This window comes from Haliotis cracherodii, unplaced genomic scaffold (assembly GCF_022045235.1).
Source record: "Haliotis cracherodii isolate W230 unplaced genomic scaffold, xgHalCrac1.p SCAF_10, whole genome shotgun sequence".
In the NCBI taxonomy this organism is placed as follows: Eukaryota; Metazoa; Mollusca; class Gastropoda; order Lepetellida; family Haliotidae; genus Haliotis; species Haliotis cracherodii.
This window is the reverse complement of record NW_027266265.1, coordinates 30,879,785-30,898,331: the sequence shown is the minus strand read 5'-3', so window position 1 is coordinate 30,898,331 and position 18,547 is coordinate 30,879,785. Positions and strand designations below refer to the sequence as shown.

At 38.4% G+C, this 18,547-nt stretch overlaps 1 protein-coding gene and 1 pseudogene across 1 annotated transcript; both read right to left on the bottom strand.

The window, feature by feature from the left end:
* Nucleotides 1-285: 285 nt before the first annotated feature.
* LOC139448987 (sodium- and chloride-dependent glycine transporter 2-like) lies at nucleotides 286-17,989 on the bottom strand. The gene is made up of 13 exons (XM_071230483.1): nucleotides 17,815-17,989; nucleotides 17,374-17,505; nucleotides 15,464-15,737; nucleotides 14,333-14,465; nucleotides 13,380-13,514; nucleotides 12,670-12,773; nucleotides 12,410-12,534; nucleotides 11,907-12,019; nucleotides 3,212-3,343; nucleotides 2,829-2,928; nucleotides 1,119-1,219; nucleotides 586-753; nucleotides 286-426 (listed from the first exon to the last, which is right to left on the bottom strand). The coding sequence occupies exons 1-13, from the start codon at nucleotides 17,987-17,989 to the stop codon at nucleotides 286-288; spliced, it is 1,833 nt and encodes a 610-aa protein (XP_071086584.1).
* On the bottom strand, nucleotides 6,633-11,121 carry LOC139444325 (uncharacterized; annotated as a pseudogene).
* Nucleotides 17,990-18,547: the final 558 nt, after the last annotated feature.

The window sequence follows — 18,547 nt, the reverse complement described above, 5'->3', positions numbered from 1 at the left end:
TAAATAGGAACGCATGATACCACGATTTGAAATATTTTTAATATTCATTTAACTTGAGGTATTCTAACGTGCAGAAAATATATCAACAACTAACATTATTGATAAACCAAACAAAAGATGATTATGGTATTCAGAAGGTGCAGTTACCAAGCCATTCTGAGTATAAAATTCATATGTACTTCCTTATTTGTAAAATATAGAACGTCAACGCTAGAGATATTCCAACTATATATAATGTAGACCTAATGAATAATCTACATCGCTCCATGGGATCTACTACGATCTTCAGGGATCCATGGGATCTTTTTTAGGCAATTGATCAATAATTATCTCTTGTGGTGTATGTTCTCTTTCAAGGAAGATTATCCTGTGTTCGGGTCGGGCGGGGCCCCATTCAGGAGACGGTAGACTTGCACTTTTGATACGCTGAATAACAGAAAATAACATTTATGTATGTTCGCAGGTCTTGATAAAAAAATAGAAAGTTGATCCAGTACAAAGTACTTTGACATTGGGAATTCAAGTAACTCGTATACTCTGTCTTATCGGAAAACAATGGCACACTGCATAACAAGGTAAACATACCTCCATGATGGTTCCATCCCTCTGGGCGACCTGGTAGATCAGCATGACCAGTATCGGTGCAGTCATGAGAACAGCCATAAGGATTCCAACTACTTTTGCGTAGTCTGGATATACGTATGCCCCGTAGCTGGGCGGGTCGTACATGAAGAGAGACAGGATCAGAGCCGCCTGTGAAAAATAAGGTATGCATGTCACTTATGATGTAACGAACATACCATTTTTCCATCGTTATTTTGAAAACCCATTTCATTCCATTTATATATGATCGGGTGATGTTGTTCACTCGGTTATTTTGAGTGTGGCAGGAATGATTTCTATTATCAAATTATGAAATTACTGAAATACAGACAATGTTTACTTTGCAAATAAAGGTAATTTACTTTGTGAATAAAGGTTAGATTTAATGTTCCCTTATACTATATGTAAGCCCAGCCATTGTGTTGAACATGTTAGAAGAAAATAAAGTATACTGCGGGATAGTAGCAGTGTTTTAATAAATGATTTGATAACCTTTGTCAACTTGAGTTACTTACAAAAAGAATAACTGGAGTGATGTAGGATAACATGATACTCAGCACTACTGGGGTTCGTCGCCCAAGCATCATCTCCACGTCCCGATTGAACCTCTTAGAACCTGAAGTAAACATCCAATGCTATATGAAAACTAATGCTCATCCGTATAACTCAGTCGTCTAAGCCGAAAACATTCGCTGAGCGTCACTTAACGAGGGGTGATTGAAATGTTCAGACCTCAGTACAAGGATAATCTAATAATAATCTCAAAATAATCCCTGTCCTCATGAATACTTTTGCCGACAATGTTGGAGGGATTGTATCCCAGTTTCGTAAAAGTATTTCTCTTGGCAGTGGAAAAAGTACTCAACGGAGCAAGATCACGATCAGGGGAACGAAGTGGGTGCTGTGGAAGTTCAAAGCCACACTCTTCGACTGTAGCCACTGTTTCGACTGTTGTTTGGACCTATGAAACCATAGTTACAAATCGTTGCAAGAACCTGAACTATATCATCACAATACATGTTGTGCCTGGTGCGTTTTTGTTCATATGTTTGGAACTCAACGATCAGATACGTTCTTCATTGCCAAAATTTCTGTGATAATGGAATGTACTCTCTTCTTGAAGATGCCTACAGAACTAGCAAAATGACACCCAATCATTTACCGGTCGTCATTACAATACTATAGATTATCTGGATCATTTCGTGTGACTTGCTGACGTAACAGGCCTTTCAGTACAGGGGTCGTCTTCAAGGCTCTTCCTTCCACACCAAATTGGTACTACTAGCAATAACAAGAAAGTATCTTCATCGCGAACCCCCGCCATGGGGCACATTCGATTTTTTCTTTGCTCATATAGAAGTAATTATAAACTATATAAATAGATCCATAAACCTCCAAGAAGAGATTGGCACTTGATCACTATAAATGTGAGATTAATATACACAAAGGGCCCCTTCTCTGGAAAAATAACTAATAACTAATAACTCTTAGATAATCTAACTTCAGTTATATCTGAGAAAACTTGTTTCCCTTGCAGACACTATGCAATAAATAAAATAACAAGGAAGAAGGGTGGTAATTCTGTAAAAAATGTAATTTACGGGACCAATTTTCGAACTCAGTCTTGCCAAGTATCACTTAGATAAGCACGCAAACATTCATTCAGAGAAAACTTCTCCCCTTTTAACAAATTATGCACTAAGTTGTAAAGAATGGAGCAAGTGACATAACTCTCTAAAATGATAAATGATGGGACCAATTTGAGTGTTTATTTAATTTGTCTGACTTAAATATTTTTTTGAGAACATGTTTCCCTTTTTAAGAAGTGGACGGACGGAAAGATGGACAGACGGATCCGTTCCTATATCCCCGGTCCCAATTCGTGGTGTGTATGCGTGTGCGTGTGCGTGTGCGTGTGCGTGTGCGTGTGTAAAAATGAGCCTTTGTCATGGTTAGTTGAGGAATTGTCAGATGCTTATGACAGAATCTCCTTTGTAACACAGGGAAATGAAAAACATACACTTGATGACACTTTGGAACTTTATTCAAACTGATCATATTTCGTTTGTTTTTAGGTTTGACAGTCTTTAATTTGTTTTTAAGTTTGACAGGTTTTAATTATTTTTCGCCTTTATATTTTTTCATCTCGTCGTAAACATTCGGTTGGTATGATGTTAAGAAACACGTGCAAAAATTCCCAACCCAATTCCTCCCTTAATCCATACCATAAATCCAGCAGATCGCCACACACTCCAGGCAACCAATGAGCAGGACGCTAAAGGAGGAGGCATACCAGTCTAGAAGTTGGAAGAGGTAGACTCCACCCTGGGAAGAATGGAATGGGAAATCACAACTGCCAATGAAATCAATACAAATATGTCAATGGAATTGCATGTACCCGTCCATCTTTGGGCATGACCACATTAAACAAAAGCAAATATACCATAACATATTTTTACTAATATGGAAAAACAATTTGATTGATGTGACATTGCACCGCAAAAATGCTAAATAACAAATGTTAGTAACTGTGTGAAACGTGTGTATGCATCATAAGGATATTGTAGCATGAACTGCTTGTAAACACACACTGTGATCAATACTTTACCCTTGTCGTGTACGAAATGGAAAGCAGGAAGATACAAAGACAAACTCCAGCTGTGACATGAACTCTTTTCTTCTTCAGATACTGAGGGAAAGCTTCTGATATCCCAGCTATGATCGTCTCGATTGACCCAAACTGTAACAAAGGATCACAAAGAAGTTATGCATTCAAGGCAACTTAGCATGTAAGTGATTGGCTATAGTTCACAAATCCATTTGAATTGACGTGTGGGTTCTTTTAACGAATACCTACTGTGTACATGCAGTGGACAGAAATGCAGTCTTAAAACTTGGCTATGTAGCCAAAACGATAAAAAGGAATATATCGCAACATTCTATGGCAATAGTCGTCTCTGTATTTATTAAGGTCAAAATGAAAAACGAGGCTATGACCACAAACTCTCAAAATGGCATCGGACCATTGCCGTGTCCCCGAATGCGTGTCCTTGCGAGATACGATAAATTGTTGAGATAAAACAATCTTGCCAAACAAAAGTACCATCCTTGAGATGAAGGAAAGTTTTTCACCCCAGGTTTTCCTTAAAATTTTGCAAAAGTGATGAGCGACTGTTGCCTGCCAACTACTGATTTTATAAAAGATTACATGACATACTCAAAATTCTTCTTTAAATAATATTGATTTTTTTCTTGTCACATAGAGACAACATATAATATATATATCATATATTATTTGACTCAAAATAATCGTCTGGAACGTCCAAACAATATGACATCTCAATTATGAAAATGCCAATCAAACAATCACATTAATTATGGTCAGAATTTACTAATTTCTAGATCACTATTATATGAACGTATCTATAAACATGAATAAATAATTTATAAAACTCTCTATATATACTTTTTATTAATTTATGCTATTGTATTATTACATCTTTACACTCTCAAATATATGTTGTGGACTTTGATAAAGGTTTGTATCTCATTCTTAGATCAGTAAGAAGGCTACAAGTACACTCTGTGAGAAGAATCACTGAAACCAGGGACAGTTGCATCCATATTTGCATGGACTGTGGCCACAACAACAAGGAAGGCCCCCCTCACACCTATAGGCCAGAACATAGTGTAAGAATTTACAACTATTTACAACTATAATAACATGTATACACCATCATCAACAAATGTTTTATCATAAATCATGTTTTTATTCTGATATTAACAATAAAATATCTGTATTGAATCAGAAAATTGTTAAAGGCGTGTGTCGTTTCTTCCATGTTATGTGTTGTTTGTAGGTGTGAGGAGATTGAGGAGAACCTGTTTCCAGCAGGACGGGATGGGCGTGAGGCTGAGGGGAATGATTATACCATAGAGACTAAGGGGAGTGAGAAACAATTTCAAATCAGTGAGATGTAATATTCAATGTAATATTATACGTCATTTACAGATTATGATAGTTCAAGTTACTTTTAGATTTTGTTGACCCAGTGCCCCAAACGTGTAGCATGTACATGTATCATGTATCATGTTTGTTCTGACACTGTTTCGTTAATTGATGAAGTGTTCATGTGTTTTGTAAGACTAAAGCTTGGTACCCCCAACAACATTTGTCTTAGATTTAATTGTCACCTTTCAACTTGGGCCAATTTGTTTTATCTAGTGCTGGGATCTCAGCCCATATGACATTCACCAGATCAGGCCAATTACCAACATGCCTCCAGAGTTCCGACTAATCTATCCATCAACAAGAGTCATTCTGGACTTCAATGAAATGCTAATTCAAATCCCATCTGCCTTAGTACTGATAGATCATACACAATACATATCAATTTATAGTGTCATTTAAATATGCAGGGGCGGTCGGGTAGCCAAGTGATTAAAGCGTTCGCCCGTCACGTCGAAGACCCGGGTTCGATTTCCGATATGGGTACAATGAGTGAAGCCCATTTCGTGGTGTTGCTGGAATATTGATAAAAGCGGCGTAAAACCATACTCACTCACTCACTAATGATGCGTTTTGTTCATCATATTAAATCTAATCAACTTATCCTAAGTCAAAAGATATCAAATAATATCTAAATCTGCTGGAGGAATTGAAAATTTCTGAAAATTAAGACATCATGGATTGTCGCCATAACCAGGAGCGCTTCATACTTGCTGAATTATATACAGCACTGATGCAATTGATCCTGAAAAGATTTCTGTGATGCTTTTTTATAATTTTACCAGATGATTTTGATATTATAAGTAAATATTGATATCATTAGATATTTCAACCATATTGGCGGTCCCAATAACCCCCCTTTTCTTATTTAACTATGGTCAAGTTTCAACTGAAGAAGTAGGAGAAACACAAGCCGTAGCATCCATGTAGTTGACTCTCCAATACCTATTGCAGAATTTGGCACCATCAATCAGGCGTGGACGGGTGCTTGTGTAGCATTTAGTTTCCGAGCCCCACTCATTAAGAATTGTGCTAAATTTCCTGTTAGGTAGATTTGTCAAAGAATGCATTTCAGAGATAACAGTATCAAGTCGTTTGAAACTGCAAATATTTTATTAAACAATGTACATGCATGTACTTATACTGATGGAAGAAATAAGGGAACAATGTGTGTATTGAATACAAGTATCAAATTGATATGTCATAAAAATGCTCTTTATTACTAACAAGGTTTATCGATTTAACTATATAAAACATACACCAGCGCCACATTTTAGAGAAAACTGTAACCAAATATTTATGTCCACATGCACTCAGTGGATGTAGCATAAATTCAGATTTATGTCTGACTAACCCTTTCTTTTCCACACAACAACGATCTTTGAAGACACTTAATACCTCCAAGCTTTATGTACCATACTATATCACTAATCCCTTGGTATGTACGAGTAAGTATACATATGATTAAGTAATTTGTCATGCTTTCTTGGGTTCGATATCATCGAACAGTTGGTACTTCCAAGATAATGAGCACACATGTTTTACAGCAATACAGGATTTATTTCTGTAAAATCATCACAGTCACGAGATCTGAGATTTTATTTATTTAGACATCTTAGTTTATACATCTGCGTTTCAACTTTGATAAATTTATGGGACCAGGGTGCAACCTGGTTTTGTCTGGTGCAACACTAGAATTTCATTTCAACATGCACCTGGAGTAGATGAATCAAGTTCCTTAGTCCCTGACTAACTAGATGAGTGTTTGGAGGACACTAAATAAACATCCATGAAAACTCAATTTTGAGGTAAATCCTGATATGAATGATACCAGAAACGTCTTTGAATTACAAATTCTGTCATATTCTGGACATAATTGTTAATTTTGATTGTTTAACTTTTTTTCGCTTCGATATTACTCCAACTTTGGAAGCAGTAACTCTTCCTCTTGTTATCTGCAACCTTCAGCCTGGAAGCTATCTTAATCTACACAGCCTCCTCCTTGCTGACTGAGAGCGAGTCAAGCAGGGTAGCCTCCCACCTCTACCTCCTGAACTGACATTCCGTGAGTATTGTCTTTCCTTGGTATATGGCTTGTATTTGGCATGCATGTGGCATGTATGTCTTGGAAACGTCTTGAGGCATGGACCTCACTCCGATCTACTTGCAATGAGCAAAGTCACAGTAACGTGTCCATGGTACTGACAGTAGCCAAAAGTACACGGCAAGCGGACTGACACTCACTGGCTCACAGTGGAGAATAATCTGCATATATACAGAAATAAATCAATTAATACCAAGCATTACTTGTCTGCAACATAGCATTATGTGGTCACAATACCGAAATTAATACAATTCCATGGTAGTAATGGTATTATTATGGTGTGATTTCCATTGACAGCAATGTTGTATACGTGTAATTCATCTCAAACGCTGAAAATTCAAATCCAGCAGACTAACTGGTTCCAAAATAGTGATAATGTTAATAATTAATAGTCTTTTCACATTTTCAACCAAGGTGCAATCTTCGTGCACTCATGTCAAATAACGTTTGGCAACACGGTAACAGAGATAAACTCAGGCAATTTTGAGATTCATTCGTACTTGAATATCATGTTTTCGTTTTTTCCCGCTGTTCAAAGATTGCTTTCAAGCGGCAACAATTGTCATCACAGGAAGCTGAAAATTAGAAGGACAAATTTATATACATCATTCTATATCTACATATTGGTATGTAGTGTTTATGGGCTTAATTAATTAAGAAGAATATTTAGTCCTAGGCCAAATGCAAGAAAAGGGCCTATCTTTTAGGATCCCACAGAAGCAGTAAAAGTGTTATCCAGTAATTTGGATGACACCTCCCACCCTCCCTCTCAGTATGGAACTAGCCACAGAATGTGTCAGGTTTCTACAATAAACAACCAAGGTTTTCCCCATTACTTGACCCACACAGCCCGTTTGTTGAACATGTAGAGCACAGTCTCTGTTGTAGTGGGGTTGGTGTTTTTATGTCTCCCAAGTTCTGTAGTTAATTGATGGTTACTTAATCTTAGTTTAGAAAAATGCCTTCGATGTTTCCTTATTTTACAGTGACTGAGATAAGGTTCTAATTGTATTTTATTTTTAACTGCCCTGTATGCCCCTAGGTTATTTCCTGTGCCTTTGGTTGCATAAACATCTGAAGAGGATTCCTTGAAGAGAGAGTCTAATTTAGACTTTCTTGTCTCTTTAAATGCTGGTGATATTAAATCTGAATTAGTTATAATATTGTGTGTTTTTCTAAGAATAGATTGAGTTGGTATATCCATCCTATTCGGTTTTTTTACATTTTCCCGAGACAAAAACTGACTATAAAAGTCCAGTTTCCACCCTTACCAAAGTAGACTTGAATTTCCAGACTCGATAGTAGCGCAACCAATGGCTTTTACGAATTATGCCCCTTCTATCTCCCTCTTATTGACCGATCAGATTCCACCTTTCATATCACTTGCAATTGTTTCAAACAAAATGGCGACGCCAAGTCAAGACGATCTGATCGATAATACGTAGATCCGACCGGAAGCCATTTAACCAATAGGGCGCCACCTCGTCCCCCAAGCACTAACGTTATCCAAGGTCTTTACATGACAGCCACGTGTTGTATTGGTTTTGTGGCACGGAGGCGACTTTTTTTAAATTTTAGGTATTTGCATGAAGGCGAATCGCGGTGAATTTTGGGGTTTCGTGAATATGGACGAGGTCTGAAATGGGTTCAAAAGACCCAAGGATGCTCTGGCACACGCCAATTTCGTAGCGGCGATGTAAGCGCAAGCGGTTCCTAACTTTTGATGGCGTTTTGAGGTAACCATTTGAGAATTCGATTATGGAAGAGGTCGAACATGGATATAGAACACCCTGGGACGATGTACTGCAAGCAGTGCAATACTATTGATGACGTTGGTACTAGCAAACCCTTGGGGATTTGAATATGGCCGAATATGTTTTCGTACGTTCGTACGCGCGACACTTGGAACCTGCGATTGCTGCTTTATCTATATTTTAATTTAGATATATAATTTGCTGAAGTTATGTGCATCACATTCCAGATTTCTTCCCACGCCCCGATGGTGGTCTCATGTATACAATCAGCAATCTAAGGTCAAGAAAGGTTTATTGTATTGGAGATGCGGGATCCACAACGAAACATTGAAAAGGAACCTTGAGAACTGTCAGCGACATTCCGACGCAACAGGGAGCAAGCCATGCACGTCAGTTACCTATTCACCACGACTAGTGTTATTTTACGTGTAAGGTTGTACGGGCCTTACCTCGCGAAGATATCAAATCGCCCGAGCACTTTAATTAAGAACATGAAAAAGATTTGGAAAATATCTGTCGACGCCCAGTTGGCGGTAAACATGGGTATATTTTAGTTAAGAATGGAGACTGAAGATTGTGGTAGTCCTTTAGGGCCTTTTTCAGGAGAGGTTTAGCACTATTTTTAAATTTGCCACTAGCTTCAAATGCAATTCCTAAGTAATTATATCTATCCGTAACTAGTTTTTTTGTATCACCAAAATTTATTTTGTTACCATTTATCTTTAGTTAATTTGTTGCTCAAAATATACTGACCATTCAACTTGTGGTGGTTTTTTTTTGAATCGGTAAATAGTACTTATTCATTGACAAACAACAGTGTTATACTATAACTTTCAATATATTAAATAATGTGGGAGACAAAATGCATCCTTGTCTTATCTTGATGTTGGAGTTAAAGGATTGTGAAATGCCCTTGTCGGTTTTCACTTCATCAGAGATATCATTATCATTATATAGTGATAATATTATGTTTAGTACATTTCTCAGATTTTATTTGATAATATCTTTGTTAGGAGTAGTGATCTGTCAACTGAATCAACTGTATATTCTTTTCTGTTTACTTTTTGTAGAATATATAAATGTTCCAAGAACAAACATATTATCTGATGTTCGGTATCCCCTTCTAAATCCAGACTGACATTGATCTTGTGATACAGGAGCTGGCTAGAATTGCTTTTGTATACATATCTAGATTTTTTCTTTTTTTCATAAAATATATATGTTCCACAGTCATGGCTCATGACTAAGCTCTATGGGAAGTAACTACTATTTCGACATTAACCAACTGGTCTATCAATGTACAATTTATTGATTTGATAAGTTAATTCCTTAATTCCTCTTCGCCTGGACTTTGAATTGTTTTATTAAAGTGAGAATTCCATGAGATGTTATTTGTTTTTTAAGACTGTCACATATGCTTATCTCTTTGTTTTAGTTTTGTAAATATTCCTGAAGTGGTTAGTTAGCTTCTCAGGATCAAGATACATCAATTCTAATATTAGTTAATAGTTTCCAGGATTGGTTCCTGTTTTGATGAGGTTCCCATTTGTTCCAGCTGTGTTTGTTTATATACACGTTGTTTTCTCAGGAACTTTTCTATTTTTCCATTGCCAAATTAGACCCCTATTATTGCCCTCTGTGAAGGGGGCACTGGTGGCCCAGTCGTCTAAGGCACCGCGATTCGCTGTGACACGCCAGAAACCTATGGTTGTGGGTTCGAATCCCGGTTCACCCCGATTATGTTTCTAGGTTTGTCAGCACCATACCCATGGTCGTGGGTTTCACCGAAGTGGTAAACGTCTAAGACCTGCATCACTTCGGGCCTTCATCCCACATTAAGCTGGCACGCCGTGATATAAGTGGAATAATGTTAAAAGCGTTAAACCCAACTCACTCACTCACTCACTCACTCACTCACTCACTCACTCACTCACCCACTCACTCACTCACTCACTCTTACTCTGTGCTGACCATCAGCTTTAATTTAAACCATGTGGTCTAATGGAGGCTGACAGGCACTGGTGCTCTACATGGTCCAGCTATGCCGTGTGGGTGATATTGCAGGAGGTATCATATTACCTGATTTTGATGATATCGATATATTTTGCGCAGAAGTATATTCTTGTGATACCTTTAATTTAAGGGTACAGTTGACATAATTTTGTTTTAATCATCAACTCAGTATACTTCGTCATGCATGCAAGGGTAACTGTGCGCTGTGTGACCTTCAACATGCAGGGAAGCCGGTACTCGTGATATGTATAGGACTTTGAATTTTTGAATATGTTACAACTTACAATTGACCATAATAATATTTAATATACGTCTTTGAGTTCATGTAAGTATCAGCACTTGCAAGCATATGAATCTAACGTGGTCATTGTGACCAGTCAAAGTAAAGTGATCGTCAAATTGGTAGACATGAATGGAAAACTTACCCTTCAGACTGGATATGAAACCCTCGCTGTAGTATTTGATCCATTGTTCAGTTGAGAAGTTCCCGAACTCCTGGCGTTATCGTGGACAAAGTTCTCCATCTATGCAAAGGTGGTGTGCGGTACGCGATTGACGTCGCTTCCGGGAATTTGTTTTGCCGCCATAGTTGTTGAATGTGGGATAAGCCTCGTTTGGGAATGCTCATTAACATTCATGAATAAATATTAATAGAGGTCTATATTCAAAGGATGAAAGTTTCGAAATTAGCAGCCACTCAAAACGTTTGAATGAGCATGCATTCCATGGCTTTTATTTCCTGATAAATGATTATGATTAAGTGACAGTGTGGACACATACACTTCCGTACATTAGCGTTGACAAGGTACCAAGTGGACAAAAGTGTGGCGCCTGTAACATCATGTAACATTTAGGCTTCCCAGAAGTGCGAAAGGGTGAAACGGTATAGATAATGATATTCATTTTGAGTCCATGTGATTGCCCCGTATAGATCCGGGGTTGAATGTGTCCCCAGCACTCCACTGCTAGTCATCAAAGGCAACGCAATTGAGGACCTGTGGAAATTCCGGCTCATAATAGGTCTCTGGTCGTAAGAGACAACTTAATGAACAGGTTAATCAGGCTCGGTGGTTTGGTTTAAGACGTGTCATCGTACTCAGACGGCGTTTACCTTTGCTTACAATGCCATTCTCTCGTTTGTTTGGTCCAGACTCGATTATTTTACAGATCGACGTCAAATGGCTGGTATATTGCTAATTGCTGAGTTAAACAAGTATTAAACAAGCAATATTTGCGGATGGGTAACAGTCAATTAAGAACATACTGTGAAGTTCACCCTGAAGCAAACACACACAAACATAAGTGAATTAACGTTAGTGAATTTGAATGATAGTGTTGTGACAAGTAGAACATTTACCCTCAACATATGCAAGAAATTACAAAATGAAGAAATATGAATAATGTTGAGGGAACCTTTATTCACCAGTGTGTCTATCCCCAAAGACAGCAGTGTGAGGAAAAATAGCACTGACCACAGTTGAGGCAAGGGTAGCTGGGCTATAGCTTCAGGGTAGATGATAAAACCAAGTCCTGCTCCTGTCAGTAGGGAAATAAGACCTTTACATTTAGTAACTTTTATAGGAAAATAGTTTTAGGTAAGTCTAAATTATAAACATAAAAAATAATACAATACTATAAATATCTACGTATCCACGTCCAAAGTTTGAGATTATTATTGTCTAAAATAACTACACCACAATATTTATTTAGAATATGCTTCACTCACATAGGTATGTTATAATGGGGATGTATTTGGGGTTTGCCTATTATATGACATAAAGACTCGAAATCCTGCCCTGTGTTATGTTCAAATCCATGTTAACATCCCTTATTTTTACAAATTACTTCGCAGTCACCATTGCACTATCCACTACAGCAAATTGTAAAATAAAGTGTACACTGTATCGCTATACATAATCCACTGACCTGACGATACTACCTCCGATATAGGTATTTGAGCCTCGTGAGCCATGAATCCTATGGTAGAGAAGACTACCAATCCGCAAAATATACTGCTGGCTTCTCCAAGGATGGTCAACAGTGCCACGTCTCTAAAATATATTAATATGCGTTATATCATACGATAAGAAGGATGGCGTATATTTAGTACATATCGACACATAACATATAAACAGATGCACATTGTGGTGACTTAAGAAAAATATTTCCATTTTTTCGAATATCACCTGAGACAGTTGTTATGGAATTTGTTGTAGCTGCTGATAGTGATGAGTGTGCCGAACGTTGGGCCCATGGAATAAAAGGCTTGTAGGAGAGCTTCAAGCCATACCTGCCATGAAAACATACAGGGAAGTATTGATGGTCTGCTGCTATGGCAAAGGGTGCTAATTCTTTCAGTTCTTGGTCCAAACTTGTACTTTAAGAGGATGGACGTGTATGATAGACAGTGCTTAATATTGGCATGTGTCTCAAATCAGATTTCCAATAAGGGTTTAAAATAGGTTATTCTGATATTTGGTTTCATGTTTTGTGAACATTTTACCTGTACTAATTCGATTTCAAAATGTATACCGCTTATGAAATGTAATCGTAGCAATATTTCGCAATAATGAGGTTTCCTCTTTTCGTTTCCTCCACAAATCCTCTGCTTTGAGCAGAGAATTCGTATGATTATGGTTCGAATTTCTCGCGTTCATTTATATATTTCCACGCGTAGTAAATATAATGAGGTCCTATAGTAACCGTTGAAAGCACGATGTAATGACTTGTAGTTAACAAAATACATTGTAGTTGACAGGATTCCACATGCCTCACATGCTCTCATAACGACACAAAGATTTATGTGTGATACCATGTTAATTGAAGAACAACAGTAAACGGAAAGAGCGCAGTTGGTAATAAATATCATGTTCAATGTCCTCCAACAATATCTTACCTGAACTGATCCAAGTCGTGAGAAATCGGGACGAAGGAAATAAAGAAGTCCATCGCCAGATCCCGGCATCATGCACGACCTTACCAGTAACACCGTCAGGAGAATGTACGGCATCACAGCGGTCACGTACACAACCTATGAAAGATATTTATAGCGCCCACGTGAAATTCACATACCAACTATCCTTTTTTCTACACAAAATCCGTTATTGGGATTTTACGGGCAAATTATACCTGTACCAATGTTTATTCACAAAATAATACCTTGTGCAAAACAGTACTAACAAACAGACGTTACAAGGGGCAGAATACACACACAGACACCCTTCGTGATATATTCCCGTCATCCTAAGAGTCTCTTGGGGGAGGATATATATGCTCCAGAACTGTATTATCCACCACTCTACGAGGCAACTGATGCAGAAACATTATATTAGCCATCCAACAAGCCGCCAGTGATATAGAAGATGTTCACCTCTCCATATGCAAGAGACCTCTAAAACCTTAAGCTTGCCATTCCACATGCACCTGATGCAAAACACATATATTTGTCCATATGCTTGTCATCCTTTAAGGCACCTGATGCAAACGACGTAAACAGCCAGAATCTTATGGCACATGATGCAAAACACGTACACCTCTCGATTTGCTTGCCATCCTGCAAGGAATTTCGATCAGAACATGTACACTGATAGTATGCTTGCCACCCGATCTTCACCTGCATGTATCAAAATGCAATATAACCTCCAAATCATACTTGAATTACTAAGATTACCCCCAATTCCTTTCCACAGAATTGCTAGTATTTCACGAAAGGAAGAAAACGATTATGTTGCCGTGTTGCAGGAATGATAATGTCTTCGATGTTCCAACAATCAGCCAAACCTAAATCAGTCACACGTTGACATTTGTTCGGTACCAGACAATCAGCCTTTAAGTGGTCTCGTTACCCACCTTCCCTACAGACCGCACACCTTTCATCAAGCACAGAAACACTAAAGTCCATGAACACAGGAGACTAAGAAGCATGTGTGGCTGCACCGACCCAAAATCGTTGATCCCAGTTGACACTCGAAGGGCGTTGAACCTTGCAAGACAGGCAGAGAGTATACATGTCAGTACATTGGAAGCATTCTATAACACACAAAGATCTGATAAGAATACTGAATTTATCATGAACTCATTAAATAAACTTGAGGCTCACAGGAGTATAAGTATATTTCGAACAATGTTTAGCCCTGTAGTAATCAGGTTTACACGTAGCTGTAGCTTGGTCAATGGTTTACAATAGTAGATTTAGTATGTATACTAACGGAAAATAGTAACTGTGCTTCTTATAAAGAGGAGAAAATGTATGCTATTGAAAATAACATCATATTCTGTCATTCCTCTTAACAATGTGTTATCATAACAAATGTATTGACGAAAGTGCACGAAAGCCTGTGCAGCTTTGTACGATCGTCAGAGCTGTCCGGATGAAACCTAGACTCACCTGTGAACAGTATAGTGTCTCAGTTTTGCTTTTCTGAACTTCAGGTGCTGTGTACACCATGCAAATTGGAAGCAAAATTTGGCATATCGCTGAACATTGGGGCCGGATGTTCGGATTCATACGGTTCTGCCACTAATAGGTCTCAACCCTGATTGGTCCGAGCTGTTTAAGTGGCTGTTTGGTATCGATTCCGTAGATGCACCTACCGAATATGGTTGTCTTGGACGGCATGTCCGTGGAAAGTCATGGGTGTTGCCCTGCTTTGTTTTTCAGCAAGCTGTGGCATTGCGTAAGCGTTATTTATGGTTAAGTGTTTTATGAGCCTCTGATAGATAAACAAACATTATGTGCTGTTCACATTAAAGATGCCACGTGTGCGAGTATCATGCTCCCAACAAACACGCAAACATCCAAATTGTGAGCCATGCATCAACATGCACATGTAAACTGTGACTCACGACCTTAAAGTCGAGGAGATGTCTTCAGGAATATGTTAAAGATGCATTTTTTTAATTTCTGAATAGATATATTTTTATTGAACTGTATATGAAGCACAGTTACGTTTTGTCGTTAGTATATATTAGAAAACCTACTGCCAAAACTCCTCCGACGCCGTCAATGTCGTGTTAGGCTTTCTCCATACGGCGTTGTGCAGAAGTTGTTGTTCCACAGTGCTGTTGAAGTAGACGGCAGATGAGCCATTGGTTACCTTATTGATACACACTGGGGTATTCCACCAGTTGTCACACGTTGTCCAGGGCAATAAAGACCTGAAGGATTGACCCAGATAGTATATTGCCCAAGCCGTTATGAGAGCGTACGGCATAATTCCAATTATGCTTGTTAGCAATTGGGAGATGCCAATTCCTGAAACAACAAAAGTAAGTAAGAAAAGGCATAGCTGAAAATATTAAATTTCGTGTCTTGGGTATACTATATACTATATGTATAACGTTATCCCCGGAATGTCTGCTGTTCGATGTGATTAACTTTGCAATCAGAAGTGATGCCATTAAAATGAAACTGCATATAAATTTGTTAGATATGTGAGTTTCTGTTTTAAGTTGTTTTCAAGGGGAAGTGCATATAAAAGTGTTCTTAAAGTAGCTCGAACTGAAACTGTGCACCCTCTGTCGTACTGCATCAGACATGTTAGATATATCTTTTCCCACACCGGAAGTCGTATGACATGGAGTCCTGTTATTGAGGATGCTAGAGGGATCTGATATGAATATAGATACATTGGTACGGTCAGATGTCATTTGGTTCAATAATGCCTTTGGGTGGAAGGTTTTGGTGCATTCAGGAAATGCGTGTGTGTGTGTGTGTGTGTGTGTGTAACTGTGGAGACATACATTTGAGTGACTTCATGCCCTGTAGCCACCAGATTAGAACACAGGATCTCTGTTGCCAAATATGACATGGAACACCTCATCAAAAATGATGACCACGATACTGGCTGACAACGAAGCAAAATTCTCCATAATCGCTACTGGCTTCCTCGTTATATTGTCATCTTTGTACATTAATCCTATCTTGGATAAACATATCATAATTTACGTATGTTAACTCGATATGCTTACTCAGTAGTAACCAAATGAAGGGTCGAGAATGTAGCCGTGAAACGTCGTTGCAAACAATATAGAAGGACAACAGGAACACATGGTGTGACCACTGGTTTTCAGTGATCCATTCATAAAGTTGCCATTACTATTCTGCCTTATAGGCCCAATAGTATCTGTTTCGGCATATAATCGAGACTCGAGATTATTTTCTGTCGTTGACGTTATATTTTCAAGATGCTTGTATCACGAATATGTGGGACTTAACACTTGAGGACTCCCACTGTGTACTTTGTGTCAAGTTACTGTCACTTCTTACATATTCATATCTATTCAGCACATACAACTCCGCCAAGCAATACCTACACTCTTGTGGCACGGCACGTCCATAATCCCTGCAAAAAACTGAACTGTGCAACTTATTCATTTGACTTTCAGTTTTTCTTCTGTGTGTATCAGAAATCTCCATATTCCTTAATGAGGTTTTAAAGTTTTACAATAATGCTCTTACAGTTCAATAACATCAATTCAGGTTTGGACAAATACATCCAAAATCCCATGCCTCGAGCTTTGTTCGTTTGTTTTTTAACGCCACAATATTTCAGCTATGAGCTGACGGCCTGTAAATAATTGATTCTGGACAAAATCTGGAAAAAACAGTGGTTGATATGAGCAGCATCACACGCCGTTGGAGAACAATGACATGCAATATACAAAGTCACCGAGTCTGGACCTGATTCATTAAGTCGCCTTGTGTGGCTAATAGCGCAAAGGTTGCTGTTGATGACACCACCTCGGGTGTAGATGTTCTGACAACATTCACTCAGAGGTAAAGGCTTGACTAGGGTTGTATGAGCAATGCCATCGTCGTGTACAGTTGGTAAGAACGTAAAATGTCAAACAGGGTCATTGTAAACCAATATCAAGAAGAACAGGGTTACCTTTAAGTAAAGGACATAGAACCCAAACATGAGTAGCACTCCTGCTGGAGAACTGGCTGATGGACACCTCCAGGAAGAACAACGGAACACCGCATGCGATGATTGCAGTGAAATATGGGATGAGGAAGGCACCTGGTCAATGCATTAAATATTATTATACCATGTGAAACAAATACACCTCGACCATGGTAACATACTAACAGTTTTAGTATCAATTTTTTTTTTAAATGATAATAATAAGAGTAATATTACTATTTCAGGTTTTCAAGGAGAGGCTATCTGAACGAACCCTCTATCGAGTTTATCTGGGTAATGCAGAAGGCTGCAGTGTTGTAGAGTCTTCACATTCTCCTAAAAGTTCTGGTTGGGTTTGACTTGGCATAATTTGTCTGTGAAGATAATAGTTCAAGATCATTTTTACATTATTGTTATTGTACTTACCACCACCGTTTCTGTTGCAAAGATACGGGAATCTCCAGAGCGAACCAAATCCAACACTGTAGCCAAGCATGGACAAAATATACTCTCTCTTCTCAGCCCAAGTTTCCCTCTTCGACCTATCTTCCCCCTCCTCTTTCAAATTGTCCTCCACGGATAACCCTGCAGTCTCCGGCATCGTGAAACGAGCTCTACTCAAAACGACAATCCAAACACCTGAAAATTAGGATATGTGAGGTTATTTACGTTTATCTGCTATCAAACAGACGCGGGCAAGCATAAATAAACTTGCTCTCTCTACCGATGCTCTCAGTTCTTATGGCATATATATGGGTATATACTTACTCCTTCATCAGGTGAATAAATGTTATGAAGCAGAGAACATATATATGTACTTGGAAGATCAACAAAGGTAATACGCCCTGTGAAGATGCTTGCCGTAAAAGGCGACTAACGGGATCGGTTGGTCAGGCTCGCTAACTTGGTTGATGCATGTCATCGTATCCCAATTGCGTGGATCGATGTTTACGATGTCATATAGCTGGAATATTACTGAGTGCGGCGTTAAACAACACACAAACAAAGGTAATAAGATCACAAAGGTGGAAACTTAACAAGGGAGGCCAACAGTTAAAGCCGACATACACTAGATTATTAAACACGTTTTGTTTGGAAGGTACCCGGAAGGTATCCGGACCAGAAACATTCCGGATCCAAAATGTGAAAGTATCCGGAA

Coding starts and splice junctions, on each gene's coding strand:
- LOC139448987 (XM_071230483.1), bottom strand. CDS start 17,989: ATGCCGGAGACTGCAGGGTTATCCGTGGAGGACAATTTGAAAGAGGAG. Junction 17,506..17,814: donor TTGCAACAGAAACGGTGGTG/GTAAGTACAATA, acceptor TGCATTGACCAG/GTGCCTTCCTCATCCCATAT. Junction 2,929..3,211: donor CCATTTCGTACACGACAAGG/GTAAAGTATTGA, acceptor CATTCTTCCCAG/GGTGGAGTCTACCTCTTCCA.